The 19933-nt window shown below is 49.7% G+C and overlaps 1 protein-coding gene across 1 annotated transcript; it reads left to right on the forward strand.

Annotated features, from left to right (window-relative positions):
• The first annotated feature begins 839 nt into the window (after positions 1-839).
• LOC134517877 (sentrin-specific protease 2-like) lies at positions 840-18396 on the forward strand. Its single transcript, XM_063339864.1, has 14 exons — positions 840-883; positions 1646-1710; positions 4250-4305; positions 6325-6459; positions 8845-8914; positions 9418-9472; positions 12662-12731; positions 13448-13597; positions 14672-14803; positions 15222-15425; positions 15545-15624; positions 16740-16824; positions 17528-17623; positions 18187-18396. The coding sequence occupies exons 1-14, from the start codon at positions 840-842 to the stop codon at positions 18247-18249; spliced, it is 1305 nt and encodes a 434-aa protein (XP_063195934.1). The 3' UTR covers positions 18250-18396.
• The last annotated feature ends 1537 nt before the right edge of the window (positions 18397-19933 follow it).

Consider the following 19933-nt stretch of genomic DNA (forward strand, 5'->3'; position numbering starts at 1 on the left):
CCAGCTGTTTAATTTTCTGGTTTAGATACACGTCTCTCTCTTCTCAGATCACAGGTGTCCCGCTTCCACATCCATCTTAACGTGACAGAGCAAAGATTGTTCTAAAAATATAGCAAATAGATGAAGACGTCAGTCATTTGCTTATGCTCATGGAATTTCTCTACTGATTTCTTCAAAGCTTATTAACTTCTAAAAACTAACAAGGGGTATGGGGTATGTCTGTGGGCAAGATCCTCCCTGCTGCTTCCCTCCAGTTGTGCATTTCTGGTGTCCTTCTCGGTATCAGACCACCCGTATTTCGACAAGGTTCCTTCTGTCTTGCCTGATCCCGCCAAGAGGGTGAAGTTTTATGAACAGAAGTCTTTTTCCCCAAAGGAAGAACAGCCTTAGTTTGGGGTTTGGCCCTTCTTTAATCTGGCGTTGTCTAACTCTTTTACAAAGAGTTGAAGGCTGCTTACAGCGCTATTAATACATTAACTCAGAACTCATGTCTGTGGATTGTTTCCTTTCGAAGGGAATAACGCGTTGAGGTTAAATTTGTTGTTTGTAACCTAAATTAGTTCTCAGGATTTGCACTGCCCTTTGCAGGGTTAATATGTGAGGTGGCCATAGTTTAGGACACCTCCTCCAATATTTTGACCGAGAAGAATATGGCCTTGATTCTCTTGCTCCTGGAATTCACTGAAAATCTGCTTCATCCTGCGAGTTGTGTCCCACCCCGTCCCCACAGTGTTGGATGGGAAGCAATTGTAAATAGTTCAACTTGAAGTTGTTTGGAAGTGGTTTAAGCACGATCCCATGTTGGTTTAGCAAATGAATTTCGGAATGCTTAATCTGGAATGCCCATTAGGCTGAATATTCAGGTTCAAGAGATGCTACAAAGGTAAAGCAGGTGATTTTTGAAAAAAATCCAGTACTGCCGTGTCATGGCTGAGCGTTCTTGATCAGAATTGACAGAAAATTTGGAACTGTTTGGTTTTAGGAAAAAATAGAATTCTGCTGCTGCTGAACTTGAAATGTTCTTTAATCTCTTGAAAGAAAGAAAACCTTCTGGTGTGGTCAAACCAAGCGTTTAGGCAACGGGACTGAAGTTAAGCTTTATACTGATTAAAAAAAAGTCTCCAATGCTAATGAGGGTCTGTCATTACCAAAGAAGATTACAAGTAAATAACAGAGTAGAGGGGGTATTATTTGAGAACAGTGTCTGAGCGTGTGACACAGAATTGCATTTTCGGTCGGTGGAAAATGAGGATTTGTTTGGAAGTGTGAAGCCTGCACATGTAATGACACTTGTGCCGGTGTGTGTATATATGGATATATATGCACCACGCGGCAGGGGAGGGAGCAGAGCCCATCTCCAGGAGTGCTGGGCACCTCTCTGGTGACACCGGGAGGACAGAGCAGGGTCTCCGCACGCCTCCCCCAAAGCCATCCTCCCAGCCCAGACCAGATGTGGAGCAGACGCTGCAGCGGGGCTTCGCTGAGCTGATGTGCCACCTCCATGCAAGCCCCTGCCATGGCAATGGTGGCGGGAAGCTGAGGGACCCCTGCCCGGCACTCCTAGTCCTTCTGGGTCCACAAAGAGGTGGTGATGGCCACTAATCTGGCCACTGTTATGCCACTAATTTGAAATATGCTGCTTCAGCATCCAGTTCTATGAAGCTGCTTTCACGCTTTTCTCCACCGTGGACAGAAACGGGAGTGTTGCAGGTGAGTTTTGGCTTCACAGAGAGAAACCCAGAAAAACCTCGCGTCTTTCCTCACCCAGGAACTCAAATGCCCTGCGCCCCCTCCAGCTCTCGGCTGCAGGATTCAGCTAACACCGGCGGGATGGGGAGAGGAGAGGGAGGCAGAAGCCGACTGAAGAGGCATCTCCAAGTCGCAGGCCCTGCGGGGGGCTGCCCTGCCCTCTGCCGGGCTGCTTCCACCGCCCACCCTGCCTGCAGCCTGCCTGCAGCGCCTCTGCCATGGCCACTCCTGCCTCCAGCGCTCAGGCATCTTCCTGGGCCAGAGCCCTGAAGCATAAAGTGGAGCGGCAATTAAGGTCCTAAAGTAATGAGCAAGGTCGTTGTCATTAAACCACAGCCCACCACCACTTAAGACTCCCTGCAGGCGTCAAAAGCCAGGGGGACCTCCTGTGACAAGGGCTGTCCCAAACGGCCATTCCTGCCCTGAGCCCTTTCATCTGCCCCCTTTGCTCCTCTTGCACTTAACCCTTCATTTTCATTCCTCATGTGGAAAAGGCTCTCCAGGACGCGGCTGCAGCAGCACGGGCACATTTCCACCCCAGAGGCAACACCTGGTAAACCACTAGGAAGAACCCTATTAAACCCCCCACCCCTTAACAGCGGGGCAGGGCAGGGGATGGCCCCCGAGAGCCAGCCCGGGCCACCAGGAGCCAGCTCAGCACTCGCCAGCCCCACAGCGGCCGCTTTAGCCGGGCTCCCTGCAGCGGGCCCTTGGCCGCCGCTACATCACAGTTGGTCACCAGGGTCGAACGCAGCGTCCGCGTCCCTAGTTGCAGCGGAGCCATGGCGGAACCGCACGCAGCGCCTGCAGCTCCCCAGCGGAGCGGCACAAAGCGCCGCTTGGGCCGTGAGGCCAGGGCTGGGTAAGCCCGGCAATGCCATTCCCTCACCGCCGCAGAGCACAGGAGGCAGTAGCGGGCGCGCAAGAGCCCGTGTCGCCGGGCCGTGTGGCCCGCCCCCGTCCTGCGGGAGGCGGAACGGCTTCTCCAGCCTCTGGGTCCTCCATGGGGATCCTCCGGCCTCCGACGGGCCCCCCGGGCCTCTGTGGGTCCCCCGCGAGGTCCCTCCGGCCTCGGTTGGGCCCCTGCGGCCGCCCCTCCGGCCTCTGCGGGGCCTCTAACCTAAAGGGAAACGGGCCCAGGCCCGCCAGGGAGGGTTTAGCAGCGTCCCTCGGCTGTCCAGGGCCCGGCTCGGGGCTTTCTGAGAGGGAAAGCTCCTCGCCTGGACGGAGGGGGCGGGCAGGCACCGGCCCAGCCCCAGCGGGGAGGAGGCGGTGGAGGGCTGGGCGGCCGCTCCCGCCTCCCTCAGGCAGCGCCAAGATGGCGCCGCCTCCCCGTCCCTCCCCTCCCTTTCGTTAGCCGCTCTGCGGGCTGGGGCGCAGTGTGGTGTCCTGCCCCGGGGTCCCCGCCACGCTCCTGGGCTGGGCTCGGCCCCTTGAGGCTTTTCCATGAGAGAAAGATGAACAATTACGGGCATGAGTGGTGAAGGTGGTGGGCAAAGGAGATAAGCGTTAGCTACTCTCGTACTGCACTGCTGCAGCGCAGTCTGCGATTTTTTGGGATGGGGGGTTACCCTGTGAAAACTTGAATTTTTTACAAATTCAAATTATAAATCCTAATGAAGTGCCCTCAACACTGGTGGGGGAGGAGGTTTTGAAAAGAGGAGGGCCTGAGCTTCTGTGGGAGCCTGCAGAGTTGTTGAGTTTTCCTAATACCTTATTTTTTTCTTGTCCTTGCTAAGGAGGCAAGTCAAATGCTGGGCGTAAATAGGTGCTGTCTCCTGTAGAGCGTGGAGAAGGACATGAATGCGTCTGTCATGGCATTTTGTGGGGCAAACAGAGGAAAAAACCAACTAGGAACAGCCTTTGTGCTCCATTCCCAAAGTAAAAATGTGTACTGGATTTTATCGTTGTTATCAAGTGGTAGAATATTTGGACATACGCTTAATAAGAAAGGGTGCAGCTAAGAATCCTTTGAAGAACGAGTTCCCGAGCACTGCTTTAGCAGTAAGTTATTGCAGTGGGTGTCTGCATGAGTTGCTTTCCCACCTTTTGTTTCCTGTCCTACTTAGTCTTTTCTTTGCAACTCCGTGTAGTGACTGAGGAACTTGGAAGGCTTAGTAGTGGCTGGTATGCTGCTTTCCTTGAGGAAGGAGCAAAACTTGGCATCGTAACTTCTGCAAGTTTTTGGTGATAGGAACAGATGTAAAACGTTAGGAAGCATTAGGAGAATGAGGAAAAGAGGCCTAATAGGGTGTAGTGGGATAATGAGCTGTGTGTGAGCGGTCCGTTGCCTGGGAGAGGTTGTGGGGGGTTGATGGGGGATGCTCAGCGGTGTGCTCAGGTTGGGTGTGTGTGCCTGAGATGATCGCAGGGGTGCTCGGAGGAGGAGACCTTTGGGCTATGAAAAGTAACTTTGGAAGTTTGGGTCCTGTGAAGGGAAGTGAGCCTGGTAGAAGCTTCAGGAAGTTTCAAACCGCGGTTCTGTGTGTTCTTTCCTCAGGATTTCTACACCTGTGGAGGATCCCGATGAGCCTCCAGCCAAAAAGAGAAGAACAGGTATTGGACGTTACAGAAGTCTTTAATAGGCCTGATTTTTCTTAGGCTTCATCTGCCTTAGAAAACTCTGGCTTTTGTACTTCTTTTGACTTTTATACTTTCTCTACTTTAGTTTATTACTTTTGTAATAAACACGTTCACGTAATAAACTGCATGCATGTGTGGAGGTGGGAGGAGGATGAATTGCACCCTGTGCTGCTTCTCCGGAAACAGGGAATGTTCCCCAAAGCAGGGTTTTTTTGCAGATCTGGCTGGCAGACTCAGGGGTGGGTTAGTCTTTGAGCTGTGGCTCTGAGGGGCTGCTCAGTGAGGCAACTAATACAAAAATTGCCACCAAGTGCTGTTGGCAGAAGGGCGCGTAACATGAAATGGGTTACAGTGCTTTAGCTGTGGCGTTGATGCAAATAGAAATCCTAATCTCCTTTCCTATCATGTTCTTATATGGCCTGTCTTTGCTTTTTTAGATTTTGACGACTCTGAGCATGGAGAGAAACCTGGAGAAGTTTCCTCTGTGGTGAAGTTGCAACGCAAGGCAACGAAACGCCGGAGAGCGTCAGTCAGGGACGATGCTCCGAGCAGAGAGTCTGGGGAAGAGGTTAGCAAGGGTTGGGAAAATAGGGCGAATCTGTGGAAGATGAAAGAGCAAGCGTCTCTCCCTGAAGCGTCCTGAAGTTGGGCCTGCTCTGAGCCTGTGCAGCAGTAGGTGGTTCTTTTCCATTTCTAGCAGGCAGCTCGTGTGTGCTGGGTTTGCCTTCCTCAGCTCTGCGTCCTCTGCTCTAGCACTTGCGGCCGAGGAAGGAGCAAAGCGTTTGTTGCCTTCCAGATACTTTCCCGTCATCCCAGTTTATGGTTGTCCTGTGTTTGTAAACTGTTGTTACTCTCTTTCTCAAGCTTGTAGGTAAGGAATCAAAATACACAACTTTGCAAGAAAAACTGCGTACTTCCTCTGGATAAACCTCCTTCTGATAGGTTCATAATCCACCATTCCGGGGGAGGATGCCTGTAGGACTGGGACTCTGTCAAAATGAGTCATGAAATGCTTGACTTCCCAGTTTGGTTCAAGTAGTAGTGCTATTTTTCTTATTGCCCTATAGGATAAGAGGAATAAGAATCTGTCATGCTCTGACTATTCGTTCGTGAGAGAGTCATTCACTCTTATTTGTTCAAAATATGTTTCTGAAGGGCTAAACTACCACACTTTGGACTAGTGATAACTGCGTGACAAGCTTATATTGTTTTAATCACTGCAGGTATCAGAGCCTGTATTAAAAGCCTAAAGTGTACTCGTCAGAGATCCTGCAAAGATTGGCATTCTTCTGCAGTCTGAGCGGGCAAATCATGGTCCCCAAGTCAGAACAGAGTTGACTAAATTTCAGGAAGTTTATGTTTGCTGGCATTCACATGGAATTCATGTTTTACTCTCGTTGTTTTCCTTTTTTTTGTTTGCAGTCCACCTTTTCTGAGCCTCCAGCTAAAAGACCAAGATGGTCTATGGAAGAAGGAGGAATGCTACGGATTGGTAAGGCTGACATGGAGTTATGAACTCGTTTCTTTTTCACCCGCCCTTGTGCACCGTACAGCTGGAGCCCTAGAGTTCTGTGGGGCTTATTGCAGGCACAGTACTAGGCAGCGTCTGGGAATACTTGAGTGTGAGCTCTGATTCCTGCCTGCATCCTTGCATTGCCTCTGGAGTGGAGCCAGGCGTTGATCTTGTCGTCTCAGTAGACGAGCTGCCTTGGATGCAGTCCTTCAGTTCTGATATGTCCACTGTTGGCTTGCCAGAAGTCAGTTGTTTGAAAAGCTGATTTTGGGTAGTAGGTCCTGAAGGGTTTTTATTTCGGGTTTTGGCTGGCAATCCCTTGTGTGCACAAGTTTCTGTAGTTGCCAGTATGAAACTCTGAAACTCTCCTCAAGTGACATAACACAAATAATATTATGATGTAGGAGAGAAAATGACAAGTTTTCTTTTGTGAAGCTCTTGACTGTAAACTCATAAAACCCTTCAATTTCTTTTTGTAGTTACTTGGGCAGCAGGCCGGCGCGGGGCCTATATTCGAACGGCTGCTGGGGGCCCTTGGCGTCGTCCTCGCCACCGCTGCCCACCGCCCCGCGCCGCCCAAAGGCCTCGTTGCCCTTCAAGAGGCCACCCCCGAGGTCAGTGAGCTGCCCCGCCCGCCTGCGGGCCACCCGTGGTCCTCTCCCCCTCCCATCACCCCATCCCATTGCCAGACCCCGTCCCCCGTGGCCTGCCCCGGCTCTGGGGCCTTTGCGGGACCCCCCCGGGGCCTGCTTGGGGGTGGCAGGAGCCTCGGCCCCATGGCCTCGGCCTGAGGGGCTTGAGCCGTTAGCCGCTCTGCGGGCTGGGGCGCAGTGTGGTGTCTTGCCCTGGGGTCCCCGCCACGCTCCTGGGTTGGGCTTGTCCCCTCTGCCCGCCCAGAGCCCCCCCTGCGGGGCGGCAGGGCTCGGCGTGGGCTCCCAGGTGCCATGCGCCGCCCTCTCCCACCCTGGCACCCCTCCTCCCGGCCCGGCTCTTGCCTTGTGTGGCTGGCCATTGGTCCCGCCGCTGTCGGGTCGCCCTGTGCCCGCGGCCAGAGTTGTTCACTCGTGATGCTGAGATGAGTGTGGGTTCCAGACGTTCCCCCCGACTCGCTTTCCCTCTGCACAGTGTAGGGGTTTGAAAAGAAAGAAAAGGGGAGGAGACTTGGAGTAGGAGTGTTGAAGGAGCAGGGAACAGTCTGTATACATGTAGGGATATCTTGGGTGGTGGAGAGGCATGGCATGGGGATGTGGCAGGTATGTGGGGTGGAAGACAGGGGGATGCCTTCCCAGACGTTAAGCATTGCAGGTGCCCCAGAGCTCCCAGTGACAGATGGCTGAGCCATCTGCGTGCCTGTCGCATGTGTCTCTCCAAGGAGAGGGAACATCTGGGAACACGTGCCATGTTTTGGGGAGTGTGGTTGCTCCCTCTGGGAGCAACTTGCTCCAGGAGGCTCTGCTGAGCGTCTCATGTTCCCCGGTGAATGGGAAAAGCGAAGGTCTTCTGGAAGGAGCCACTCATTGCACAAGCAGTAGTTCACAGCTGCTGTGCAGAGCACAATCCCAAAGTGAAGAATGCGCCTTTGTGGGCGCTGCAGGCTGTCGTGTCACGGCCTGACCAGGAGACCCAGTTTTGCTAAGAGTTCACTGGGAGTGACAGGCGAAGCAATTAGGATGAAAGTCAAGCGAAAGTGTGTTAGACGGCTTGAGAAGCTGTCCTGCTGAAAATAAGTTTTCTAACAATGCTCTCCGAGATATGCAGTAAAATAGCAAAGCTCCCTTGTGTGAGTCTCTTGAAGGCAATCTAAAGCACAGGGTGGTTGTTATTGCTGCCCCTTGAGGTTTTTCTGTGATAGAAAGATGAACAATGATGGGCATGAGTGGCGAAGCTGGTGGGCAGAGGAGATAAGCATTAGCTTATCTACTACTGTAGGTAATAAACTGCATGCGTGTGGATGTATACGTAATAAACACATACACCTGACAAACTGCATGCATGTGTGGAGGTGGGAGGAGGATAAATTGCACCCTGTGCTGTTTCTCCGGAAACAGGGAATGTTCCCCAAAGCAGGGTTTTTTTGCAGATCTGGCCGGCAGACTCACGGGTGGGTTAGTCTTTGAGCTGTGGCTCTGAGGGGCTGCTCAGTGAGGCAACTCATACAAAAATTGCCACCAAGTGCTGTTGGCAGAAGGGCGCGTAACATGGAATGGGTTACACTGCTTTAGCTGGGACTAAGAGGAGGGGCTTTGGTGCCAATAGAAATCCTAATCTCCTTTCCTATCATGTTCTTATATGGCCTGTCTTTGCTTTTTTAGATTATGACAACTCCAAGGATGGAGAGAAACCTGAACAAGTTGCCACTGTGGGAAAGTTGCAACGCAAGGCAACGAAACGCCCAAGAGCATCAGTGAGCGACGATGCTGCGAGCAGAGAGTCTGGGGAAGAGGTTAGCAAGGGTTGGGAAAATAGGGCGAATCTGTGGAAGATGAAAGAGCAAGCGGCTCTCCCTGAAGCGTCCTGAAGTTGGGCCTGCTCTGAGCCTGTGCAGCAGTAGGTGGTTCTTTTCCATTTCTAGCAGGCAGCTCGTGTGTGCTGGGTTTGCCTTCCTCAGCTCTGCGTCCTCTGCTCTAGCACTTGCGGCCGAGGAAGGAGCAAAGCGTTTGTTGCCTTCCAGATACTTTCCCGTCATCCCAGTTTATGGTTGTCCTGTGTTTGTAAACTGTTGTTACTCTCTTTCTCAAGCTTGTAGTTAAGGAATCAAAATACACTACTTTGCAAGAAAAACTGCGTACTTCCTCTGGATAAACCTCCTTCTGATAGGTTCATAATCCACCATTCCAGGGGAGCATTCCTGTAGATTGTCATTCTTCTGCAGTCTGAGCGGGCAAATCATGGTCCCCAAGTCATACCAGAGTTGACTAAATTTCAGGAAGTTTCTGTTTGCTGGCATTCACATGGAATTCATGTTTTACTCTCATTGTTTTCCTTTTTTTTGTTTGCAGTCCATCTTTTCTGGGCCTCCAGCTAAAAGACCAAGATGGTGTATGGAAGAAGGAGGAACACTACGGATAGGTAAGGCTGACATGGAGTTATGAACTCGTTTCTTTTTCACCCGCCCTTGTGCACCGTACAGCTGGAGCCCTAGAGTTCTGTAGGGCTTATCGCAGGCACAATACTAGGCAGCGTCTGGGAATACTTGAGTGTGAGCTCTGATTCCTGCCTGCATCCTTGCATTGCCTCTGGAGTGGAGCCAGGCGTTGATCTTGTCGTCTCAGTAGACGAGCTGCCTTGGATGCAGTCCTTCAGTTCTGATATGTCCACTGTTGGCTTGCCAGAAGTCAGTTGTTTGAAAAGCTGATTTTGGGTAGTAGGTCCTGATAACCCTTTTTTATTTCGGGTTTTGGCTGGCAGTACCTTGTGTGCACAAGTTTCTGTAGTTGCCAGTATGAAACTCTGAAACTCTCCTCAAGTGACATAACACAAATAATATTATGATGTAGGAGAGAAAATGAGAAGTTTTCTTTTGTGAAGCTCTTGACTGTAAACTCATAAAACCCTTCAATTTCTTTTTGTAGTTACTGATGCCTTACGCTCACTGTCCCTTTGTGACAAGACAATTCCGCGTCTGAGGTAAAAATCCTTCCATTTTCTTGGAGTTCTTCTCCGAAAGGTTTATTGCCTTTCACTTTTGTTGTTGAACTTCCTCCGTATTGCCTAACATTTGTATTTGTGTCCACAGAGCAATATTCCTCCAAGGTAGCCTGGAACTCCCTCAGGCTGCTGTACTAAGGGAGGTCTCCAGCTGCTTTTTTGTTTTTTTTCTCCCCCAGCCGATTTTAAGCTTTTTCTTTAAATCCAGATACTTCATAGCCACAGGAGATTAGATAAAGATTAAAGGTCTGTGGTAAGAGGAAGTGTAGAACTTGAGAAGAGGCTGAGGTGACAAACAGCAGTGTATCTTCAAGGCAGTTATTCTGATTTTTGCTTTGACTTCTCTGTACTTTCTACTGATGGAACAGCTCGTTCTGGGTGTCATCTCAAGGCACGTGGAGGAAAGGAAAGCTATCAGAAGTACTCAGCATGGATTCACCAAGGGGAAATCATGTCTGACTAACCTGATAGCCTTCTACGATTGCATGACTAGATGGATAGATGAGGGGAGGGCGGTAGATGTGGTCTACCTTGACTTAAGCAAGGCGTTTGACACGGTCTCCCACAGCATCCTCATAGGGAAGCTTAGGAAGTGTGGGTTAGATGAATGGACAGTGGGGTGGATAGAAAACTGGTTGAAAGATAGAGCTCAGAGGGTTCTGATTAGGGGCACAGAGTTTAGTTGGAGACCAGTGACGAGTGGTGTTCCCCAGGGGTCAGTACTGGGTCCAGTCCTGTTCAACATATTCATCAATGACCTGGATGAGGGGATAGAGTGCACCCTCAGCAAGTTTGCTGATGACACCAAGCTGGGTGGGGTGGCTGACACACCGGAAGGCTGTGCCGCCATACAGAGAGACCTGGACAGGTTGGAGATCTGGGCAGAGAGAAACCTTATGAAGTTCAACAAGGGCAAGTGTACGGTGCTGCACCTGGGGAGGAACAACCCCATGCACCAGTACAGGTTGGGTGCTGACCTGCTGGAGAGCAGCTCTGTGGAAAGAGACCTGGGAGTCCTGGTGGACAACAGGATGACCATGAGTCAGCAATGTGCCCTTGTGGCCAAGAAGGCCAATGGCATCCTGGGGTGCATCAAGAAGAGCGTGGCCAGCAGGTCAAGGGAGGTCATCCTCCCCCTCTACTCTGCCTTGGTGAGGCCGCACCTGGAGTACTGTGTCCAGTTCTGGGCTCCCCGGTTCAAGAGGGACGGGGAACTGCTGGAAAGGGTGCAGCGGAGGGCTACAAAGATGATTAGGGGACTGGAACACCTCTCTTATGAGGAAAGGCTGAGGGATTTGGGTCTCTTCAGTCTGGAAAAAAGACGTCTGAGGGGTGACCTTATCAACGCTTATAAATACTTAAAGGGTGGGTGTCAGGACGATGGGGCGAGGCTCTTTTCAGTGGTGCCCGGGGACAGGACAAGAGGCAATGGGCACAAACTGGAACATAGGAAGTTCCACCTAAACATGAGGAGGAACTTCTTTACCCTGAGGGTGGCAGAGCACTGGAACAGGCTGCCCAGAGAGGTGGTGGAGTCTCCAACTCTGGAGACATTCAAAACCCACCTGGACGTGTTCCTGTGTAACCTGCTCTAGGTGACCCTGCTCTGGCAGGGGGGTTGGACTAGATGATCTCCAGAGGTCCCTTCCAACCCTGTGATTCTATGATTCTATGATCTAAAGGTTGTAAACCTTTATATGTGAATTGGTGTGTACTGATAACAAACGCCCTGTGTATAAAAATTGTGATTCTCCTCTGGTGTTTTTGCTGCACCAAAGGGTTGAAGCCTATTCCAAGGAACCCGTGATGAGTGACCCGGAAGAAACAAAAGGAGGAGGAGAGGTTTATCCATATGCAACTCTGAGGACTGGTGAGTATCCCCATGATTCAAATCCGTTCCAGTTTGTAGGTAGACTTCAAATGAAAATAGGGCATTTCCTATACACTCCCACATGATATTCAAAGTTCACACTGCTTGCCAGAGTTCAAACTTCCTAACCGTACAGTCGTCATTTAAATATATTTTTTTAAATTTATCCCTCAGAAACGGAGAGCTACGTACATCTGATGGCAATCGAAAGTTGACTTATTTTTTTAATACTACTGCTTTTCTGTGCAGGTATCAAATTGGTCGGTGTTTGCTGGCCAGAGCTGTCTCAGGGAGATGTTGTGACCAGGTAGAGTCTCTTTTAGTCATGGTTCTTGTTTCTTTTGGCTCTGTGTGCGTGTCTCTTTCCGTGCCTGTTCTTCTCCCCGCTTTAAAGCCTAGCGCTCTCTTTAGCCGTGCGGCACTGTTGTGTGCTTAAATTGTCAGTGGTTCACCTGAGCTCGAGGGGAGAGAAGGAAAGAAAGGAACTGAGAGGGTAGGATGGGTTCCAGTGAAAGGAACATTTTTTTGCCTTTTTTTGTGGATTTAACTACTCAGTGAAGTCATTTGATGAAGCTTGTAAATACCTGCTCTTCCCCTGCTGGACTGAAAGTGGAGAATACTGTGAGAGTCTGTTGTAGGTCTCCCTCCTGAAAAAGGGGGTCTTTGGTGACAAGGCAAATTCTTGGTTTTGAGGAAGGCACGTATAGACAGACAAGGTTACTGTCTGTGTATTTGTTTGCTCTTCAGAGTCTGCGTGGTTTTACTGGTAATCCTCTCCAAATGGGGACAGTCACTCTCTTGACTAGCCTACAGAAGGCAAGTAAATATCCTGTAGGTGTCCCATTTTTAGTTCCCTGTGCTGGTCTTAGTTCCCGTAAGCTAACTGTATGTGGCTGCAGGTAGAGTTGCGGGTGTTCATGTTATACCTTGCAGTATAAGCCCTAGCACGCAGCATTTATCCCCAGTAGATCCCAGAGCACTTGACAGAGGAAGTGCTGGTTGCTTCCCTGTTTTCCAAATAATGAAACTGATCAAGAGAAACCAAAGGAGTCTTGCACAGGGAGATGGGAAGGAATTTACAAAGCTCCCAGCGCTTCCTTCTATGCCAGTCTCGCTGCTCCGAAAGAATCGTGCTGGAAGCGGAGACGATGTTGTCACACGTGTGCAACCGAGGCTGTAGTCAGCAGGAGCCTTGAAAAAGCATTTCTTGTCCAGAAGGTGAATTCTTGAGAATTCCGTGGGACAGTACAGGTCCACAGCTCACTGCTCTCTCTCTTTCTCTCTCCCGCTCCTCGCAGGGGCTCCCCACCAGCAGAACAATCTCTGGAACAGGACGGAGAGGTGAAACAAGCTGTTGCAGTTGCAGGGGTAAGCTTGTGTTATTCATGATTTCATGTTTTAGGAAAATGTATCTGGTTGTGATGAGAAATTTTTGCGCTCCTCCCTTTCATTACTTCCTCAACAATATCTGTATTCGTCCAGGTCGTTTTTCCCAAGGGAAGCGGGAGCATGATTTGTTGAGTAGCACGATCACAAAGGGTTTCCCGCTGCCGTTCATTTTGTTTCTGGACTATGATGAGCGCACTACCCTATACTATTTTTCTACTTCCCCTTTGATGTGTTGGGTACAGCCTCAGAGTCTTTACTGCACGGGCTTGGTTGACCTGCAGAGCTGGACTGTGGTATCTTTAGTGGTGTCTTGTTTTGTGAGATAGGAAGTACGTCTCTTTGACTTTCGTCTCTGGTCAGGATTGAGATCAAAATTAAATTTTAGTCCTGGAAATCAGAGCTATTAATCTCCATCTCAACCTGATACCTACCTGCGGAGGCTTTTCTGGGGTTCTTAACGCTACTCCAAGGCAAACTAACTTCCTGCCTCTCTTGCCTCCGTTTAGTTTTGAGTGCAGCACTACATGGGTGCGCAGTAGGAATGCAGTCCTCGACAAAAAGTGACTTTGGAGTTGGCTGGTTAGATGTGTGTACAAAAGCCCTTCCAGTTTTAGACATGAGCAAGATTTTCTGTGCTATCCCCTAGCAAAAAAATCTGTGGTGGATTGGTAGCTTAACGTCCTTTTGTCTCACAGGAACAGCGTGGAGCTCAGATCGCAGAAGGTGTGTTATGCCAAGTACCTCTGGCACCCGCCGAGGCCAAAAAGTCACCTGCCCTTGCCGTGAAAGGAAAGAAAGTCATAAGGCTGAGAAGAATAGGAAAAGACTTTACTCCGCTCACAGAGGTACCGTAGCTGACAGGCTGTTTGACAAAAGAGAAGGCTGTGAAACAGCTGCAAGGAACTCCATTTGTTATAGGTGGTTCTTCAGGCTTTTTGAAATCTGAAGAACTTGCATTTAAGCTGTTAGGGAGCGTCTGCAGCTGTGACTTCCCAGTGCAAAGGTCAGCACTAAAGCTGGTTTGAAGGATTGAAAGGATTTAAGCATTTGATGCTCCACACGCTCCTTCAGTTGTGCTAACCTAAGGGTTGGTGGGTCTTCTGTTACTCGGACAAAAAGGAGTCCATGTTTAACAACAGCCTCCCCTGCTTGTCTGAGTGTTGGCCGCTTTTATTCTTGGGAGTTGCAGTCTGATCGAGCGCCCCCTTTTTTGCCTCTTGAGGCTTGACTTGGAAAGGGCTAGCAAGTCCAGAGTTTACAACGTCTGCAGAGTGACGCTCAGTACAAGGAAAACCAGGGGTTTTCTTATCCTGCTAGCCCACGTTCAACCCAGAAGAAGATGCTCTGGCAGTTCAGAGTATTTTATACTAACAGACCCAGTGGTTTATTTGCGTTCCCTAAGCAGACTTGGATGGAAACGTCCAAATGACAACCAGTTGCATGCACAGCCTGGACTCCCGATTGCCTGACTGCAGTGTAGCTGCCTCGGTTTCCCCCTTTGCTGGTACTTCAGCTCCCTTGAAGTTCCCCCCACCTTCCCATTCTTTCAGGCTCCTGACGTAGCTGCCTTGGCATGGAGAATGCCTGCTGCGGTTGCCTTAAACCTCAGCGTTGCGAGGGCTGCAGCATCGCATGGGAAAGGCGTTTGTTGTGTGTTTGCTCGTCCCTGCGTTTTATCTCAGCTTCCTTGGTGAAAACAAATTGAGGCAAACCTGGGCCCTGAAGTTCCAAGTCAGGATGCTGAAACCAACCAACCAACCAAAAAGGGCGATTGCTAACCTAGCCGAAAGCCGGCAAAGGCAGTTGCCCTGTCACCTGAGCTTCATTTCCAGGCCGTGTTTGAGCTGAAAGCTGCCCACAGGTTGGCATACTCAACGCTCTGTTGCACAAGTCCTTCCCCATTCAATTGTTCATTTCAGGCCATGGAGAGAGAGGTCGTTGCCGCATTAGGCAAAGGTGAGCCAGAGGATATCATGAGCAGTGCCTTCAACCTAAAGGTGACTCGTGAGGACATCCACACCCTAAGGAACGGTTGCTGGCTAAACGATGAGGTAAAACTAGCTGCAGCACAGGGATCTTCTAATTGAGCATTTCTTTAAAAATACCCCTTCACCGTGTTCTTTTCAAAGTTATTTGATGACCTGCACTGCAGAGCCTAGAAATCTCTGTGCAGTTCTTATTTTAGGTACTGAAGGGTCCAGTGTTCCTGGCAGTTCCTTTACTTGTTGTGTTATGCGCTTCCAGGAGTTAGTCCAGGTTCTTGGAGTGGGTGGCAGGTGTTTTTATCAAACTGCAGTTTGATAAACAGCTGTAACCAAGTGTGAAGTTCTCACAACAAAAGCTGACAGCTGAGGCTGGAGTTCTCTCAGCTGCGCACTTCAGGGTGGCCAGAAAAGAGATGTGGCTGTATTTTTCGTTTGGTAAGCTAGCGTCTGATTTTACATCTCCAGTTTACTCTTTATGGTACAGGTCATTAATTTCTACATGGGTCTTGTGATGGAGAGAAGTAAGAAGGCAGGATATCCATCAGTCCACGCTTTTAGTTCCTTGTTTTATGAAAAACTAGCTTCTGGGGGCTACAGGACAGTAAGAAGATTGACCAGACGCGTGGATGTCTTCCAGAAGGACATCATCTTTGTGCCCATTAACTTGAGCTTGCACTGGGCACTAGCGGTGAGTCAAACGGGCTTGTTATTTAGAGTTGGGTGGGGAGAAAAAGCTAGCAAGAAAAGTCACGTAGGTTTGTGCAGCACAAGGTGGTGCTTTGTCTAACAGTCACCTTTGAATAACAGGTCATAGACACCAGAAAGAAGACCGTCAAATACTTTGACTCCCTGGGACAAGGAGGGGACAAGATTTGTGAGACTTTGCTGTAAGTAACTGCTCAGTCAGTGCTTTTGTGTTGTGAATTAGGAGAACGTTTTGGGATTTTGCCCCTGTGACACGACGGCAAGTTTCCACATGTCTTGTAGATAACAAACCAGAAATCCTGGATTCGCTTGCTGCGAGTTGTCTGACAGTGACTCCTTCCCTGGTCTCACGTCGTCCCCTCCACCCAGCGTCTTGGATGCCTGGGTTCTGCCACCTTCCCCCTATAGCACAGGCAAAGACATGGTAGCCCCGTGGCACACGGGCACCAACCTTGTTAGTGATCAATAAAATGGGGCTATTGACGAAAGGGAAGAAGTTGAGGGCAGAAGTGTTTGAAGATACCGCTGGGTGCTCTTTGTAATTCTGACATTCTCGTTCAAGACAGATACCGTGTAGCCAGCTTTTGCAGCTGTGTCAGCTGGCACGCACACCCCTCCAACGTAACGGGGACAGGTTTTCCTGTTGTGCAAGCAGGCGTCCTTAGAAGTCTCTGCCACTGATGCAGAGGTAGTCAAACCCCTTAATCCAGCAGCTTTGTAGCCCAAGAGCAAGGAGAGCGGCCCCGCAGAGACAAACCAAGCGTTGGTTTAGTCCGGTGCTGTCCTGAACAGTTAAGAGCAGGTGCCTGGGAAAGGCTATAAGAACAGGTCTGCATCCAGTCCTTTTTTCCAGCAACTGGTGGCCTGGAAACTTCCTCAGCCAGAGGTGCTGGCCCAAAAGCTTTTGTATTTGTCCTTCCGGAGGCGCACGCAGTGTGTGGGATTCAGGCACGTGTTGGGATGACGACATTAGGGTTCCTTGCTTGGTTTTTCTGTTCTTCCTCTGACAACATGGGATTTGGGGTTTTTTGGCCTCTGCTAAGCAATGAACTTAGGCTTTTGTGGAAGCCTCTGTTGGAATTGTCGGTCTCATTCCTGATGGTTAGCTCGCAGCCTCTCGCAGTGTTTGTAAATTTAAGATTTGGATTTTTCCTCCAAATGCCTGAAATCAGCTGCTGTGAGGATCCTCTGACATTTTACTCTCCTGCCATTCATCTTCCTGTGATCTTTCAGCAGCTCTTTTTTCCTTGGCCTAAATTACAGCGATGAAGAGTGGTTTTTCTTTTGTTTTAAACAGCAAATACCTGCAAGAGGAGAGCCGTGAAAAAAGAAACATGGAGCTGAATGTTTCAGAGTGGACTGTTCACAGCATGGAGCCACACGTAAGCAAACACTACTTGCACTTGAAATGTGAACTAGAACTCCTTGTCACGAAGCTCTTAACGCTTTCTCATAAGGCCAGGACTTTAGAGAACAGCCATAAGCATCTTCTTCTGGTACCACATGGGGCTGCAAGTGGACCAGGAAACCATGCTGGGATGAAATCTTTGAGCAGTGCCTCTCCTTGCTGGCTGAATACTTTCTTGGGTTTTTTTTAATTGCTCTGCCACGTGAAGGTGAATTTGGCTTTGCCCCCATTTCACAAGTCAAATTTCAAGTCTCTTTAGCAGTTGTCAGAGAACGTGGGCTGCTTGTTTGCAGCCCAGATCCTGGCACGTGACAAAGCAAGGGCTTGGGCTGATGTTTCTTGCCAAGTTAATAGTGAAAAGCAGCACCGAAAGCCTCGATTTAAGGGATGTCACTTCAGAAAGACACTGTAGAAACCTCCAGACACCTTGCAGGGAGGAAGCCTGCTGTCCCTTATCAGCCTGCCAGGAATTTGGCTTGTAACATCCGAGCGTAGGAAGCCGAGGGGAGGGATGATGTGCAGTTCCTGGGGTCTGTTCCTTGTGTTGGGGAGCGGTTACTGGGGATGGTGCAAGTTCAGGAGTGTCTGGTTAGGGTATTTTTGGTAATGGGTGCTGCTTCCAAGTTGCTTTTCCTTGAAGATAGAGGCAAATTCTCCATCTTCTTTGCATTCATTAGGAAATCCCTCAGCAATCAAACGGAAGCGACTGCGGCGTTTTCACCTGCAAATACGCAGATTACATCTCGAGAGAGAAACCGCTGACCTTTACACAGGTGAGTGAAGGTTCTAAACAGCTCCAGCCCCTTTCGCACAGAGACAAGAGCCAGGGAAGTTACGCAGCGGCTGTTCATTGCGTCTGGCGCAGCGGCTGAGGTTTTGTACCTCTCTCCGTTCTTGGGAGATAGTGGCTGGGCTGGAACTTCCAAGTGGCCTCAGCAGGGCAGAGCTGTGTTCTCCATCCTGGCGTCCGGTATCTGCTCCCAGTGAGATTCCTCTTGGGCGAGGTACTGCAGCCAGGGGGTTTGTGAGATCTGGCCTTGGGATCTTTGGGAGAAATGGGTCTCAGCCTTTGACCAGTGAAGACACTGGTTCTTTTCCAAGGCAGTGCTCTTCTATGAACGTGCTTGTGAGCTGTTGTGTGGTCAAGGAGATCTGGTTTTGGTGGCATGTCACCCTCTTAGGAGCTGTGCGGGTGAAAGCCAGGCTGTACCGGAAGAGCAAGTGTTGACGGTTCTTAAAAGGAACTTCATAGTAAAGAATTAAGTGGGTGTTTCTGCGTATTTTGTGTCTCTTTCTGCCATGATGTGTTTTTAATGGATTTTTCTTTTCTTTTCAGATCCACATGCCTTATTTCCGCGAGAGGATGGTCTGGGAAATACTCCATCAAGAGCTGCTGTGAGGCATGCGCTACCAGAGTAACACTGTCATCACCTTTGGGTGACTACCTCTTCTTTTAGTTACTTTTCTACTACCTCATTTGAAATAGCAGCAGGCACACAAGTTTTTCTCTTTAGGTTAAGTAGTAGTGGTTAAGATTGTTATTTCCCCCCCGCCTGCCCCTATTTTGGAGACAGCAACTCTCCTTGAAATTAGCTAACACACCTTAAGCGCAAGCTGGAAAGGTTGGTGTCACCTGGGCAAGGAAATGGTTAACAACAAATGCTGTGAACTTCCATCGCAGAGAGGGCTGCTCACACCTCGCAGCGCACATGGCCACCTTATGGACGAATGGGACTCATCTGGTGGTGGTGACATTGCACGAGTGGAACTTCTCTCACAGCACACGTGGTCACGTTATGGACAAATGGGACTCATCTGGTGGTGGCAACAGTTGTGTGAGCTGACCTTCTCATCCCAACAAGAAGGTGCTGAACTGCTGTTTCCTCAAAGAGAGTTTTCTTCTGTTTCTGGAGTAATCTACCATCTACTTGATGCCTACAAGTGGATTTGTGATGACCATCAGAAGAAAGCATTTACCATCTTTTGATTTGCGAGAGAAACCCCTGTGGTTGGGGTTGGTTTGTTTTATTTCTGTCTCCAGGGAGTTCTGTAATGTGACAAGAGAAGTATTTATTTATTTTTATTAAAATAAATATTTAAATTATTTAAAGAGCCTTACTGGAATGAAACTTGATCTGGTAATGAGAGTGATTTAGGGTTTTTTTGTCTTTGAAAATAAGGTTGACATATCAATGTGGGTTTTAGCTCACTCACAGTCTATGGAGGAAGATGACTCTGGCCAGGCTGGGTATCAGAGCACCAGAACCTCCAAGTGATTGTCCCAAAATGCTGAAGGGACAACCAGGACGTTGTTCAGCAGCGAGAATCCCAGGAACAGCCAAGTAGGAGATTATTGCTGCTCTGCCGCAGGCGCTGCCTCCAGGCGTCTGCCCAATGAAGAGCTTGTGTCGATCCTCGCTCTGTTACGCTCAGACCCATCTAGATCAGTTTAAATCTGGTGTTTCCCCCTTTCTTTCATTTTCCCACGCCCCCCCAGCTTACACTCTGGAGCTGGAGTGGGATTTCAGGTCTTTCCTTGACCATCGTAGAGGAAAAATTGCCCAAGAGGTGGTTTGGAAGCCCCGTGTTGGAACGCTTGTACAAATGACCGTGTGGTGGTGTTTCTGTAATGGCAGTTACCATCATGTGAGGTGATTCCTGCCCGGTGACGCGGTCTCTCCTCTCCTCAGCTTTGGGGGAAAGCTGGTGATTTTGGGGCCATGCCCTCTGTCGCTGTGGGTGGGATCAGCCTTCCCGGGCTGCTCCTCGCCTGAAGGTCTGCTCTCCTGGGCCGGCTGACGCGGTGGTTTGGCTGTGGTGCGGGTCAGCAGCCACATCGCCCTCTGCTTTCAAAGTGATGAGCTTAATCTGTCCCCAAATCAGAGGAGGTTCTCCAAAGGAAGAACTATTGCAAAGGCCATTTGTCGTGGTTTGTCCCTCCACGAGATACTACATCTTCCCGGGCTCCCGGAGGACTGGGAAGATTTTAGCTGTTTATTACCGCTAGGACGCAGTAACTGAACGCTTGAAGTGTCCTTTCCCCTTCCCTTGGGTTCTCGCTGTCTGGGGGCTGCAGTTTTGAG

Source organism: Chroicocephalus ridibundus, chromosome 6 (genome assembly GCF_963924245.1).
Source record: "Chroicocephalus ridibundus chromosome 6, bChrRid1.1, whole genome shotgun sequence".
NCBI classification, from domain to species: domain Eukaryota; kingdom Metazoa; phylum Chordata; class Aves; order Charadriiformes; family Laridae; genus Chroicocephalus; species Chroicocephalus ridibundus.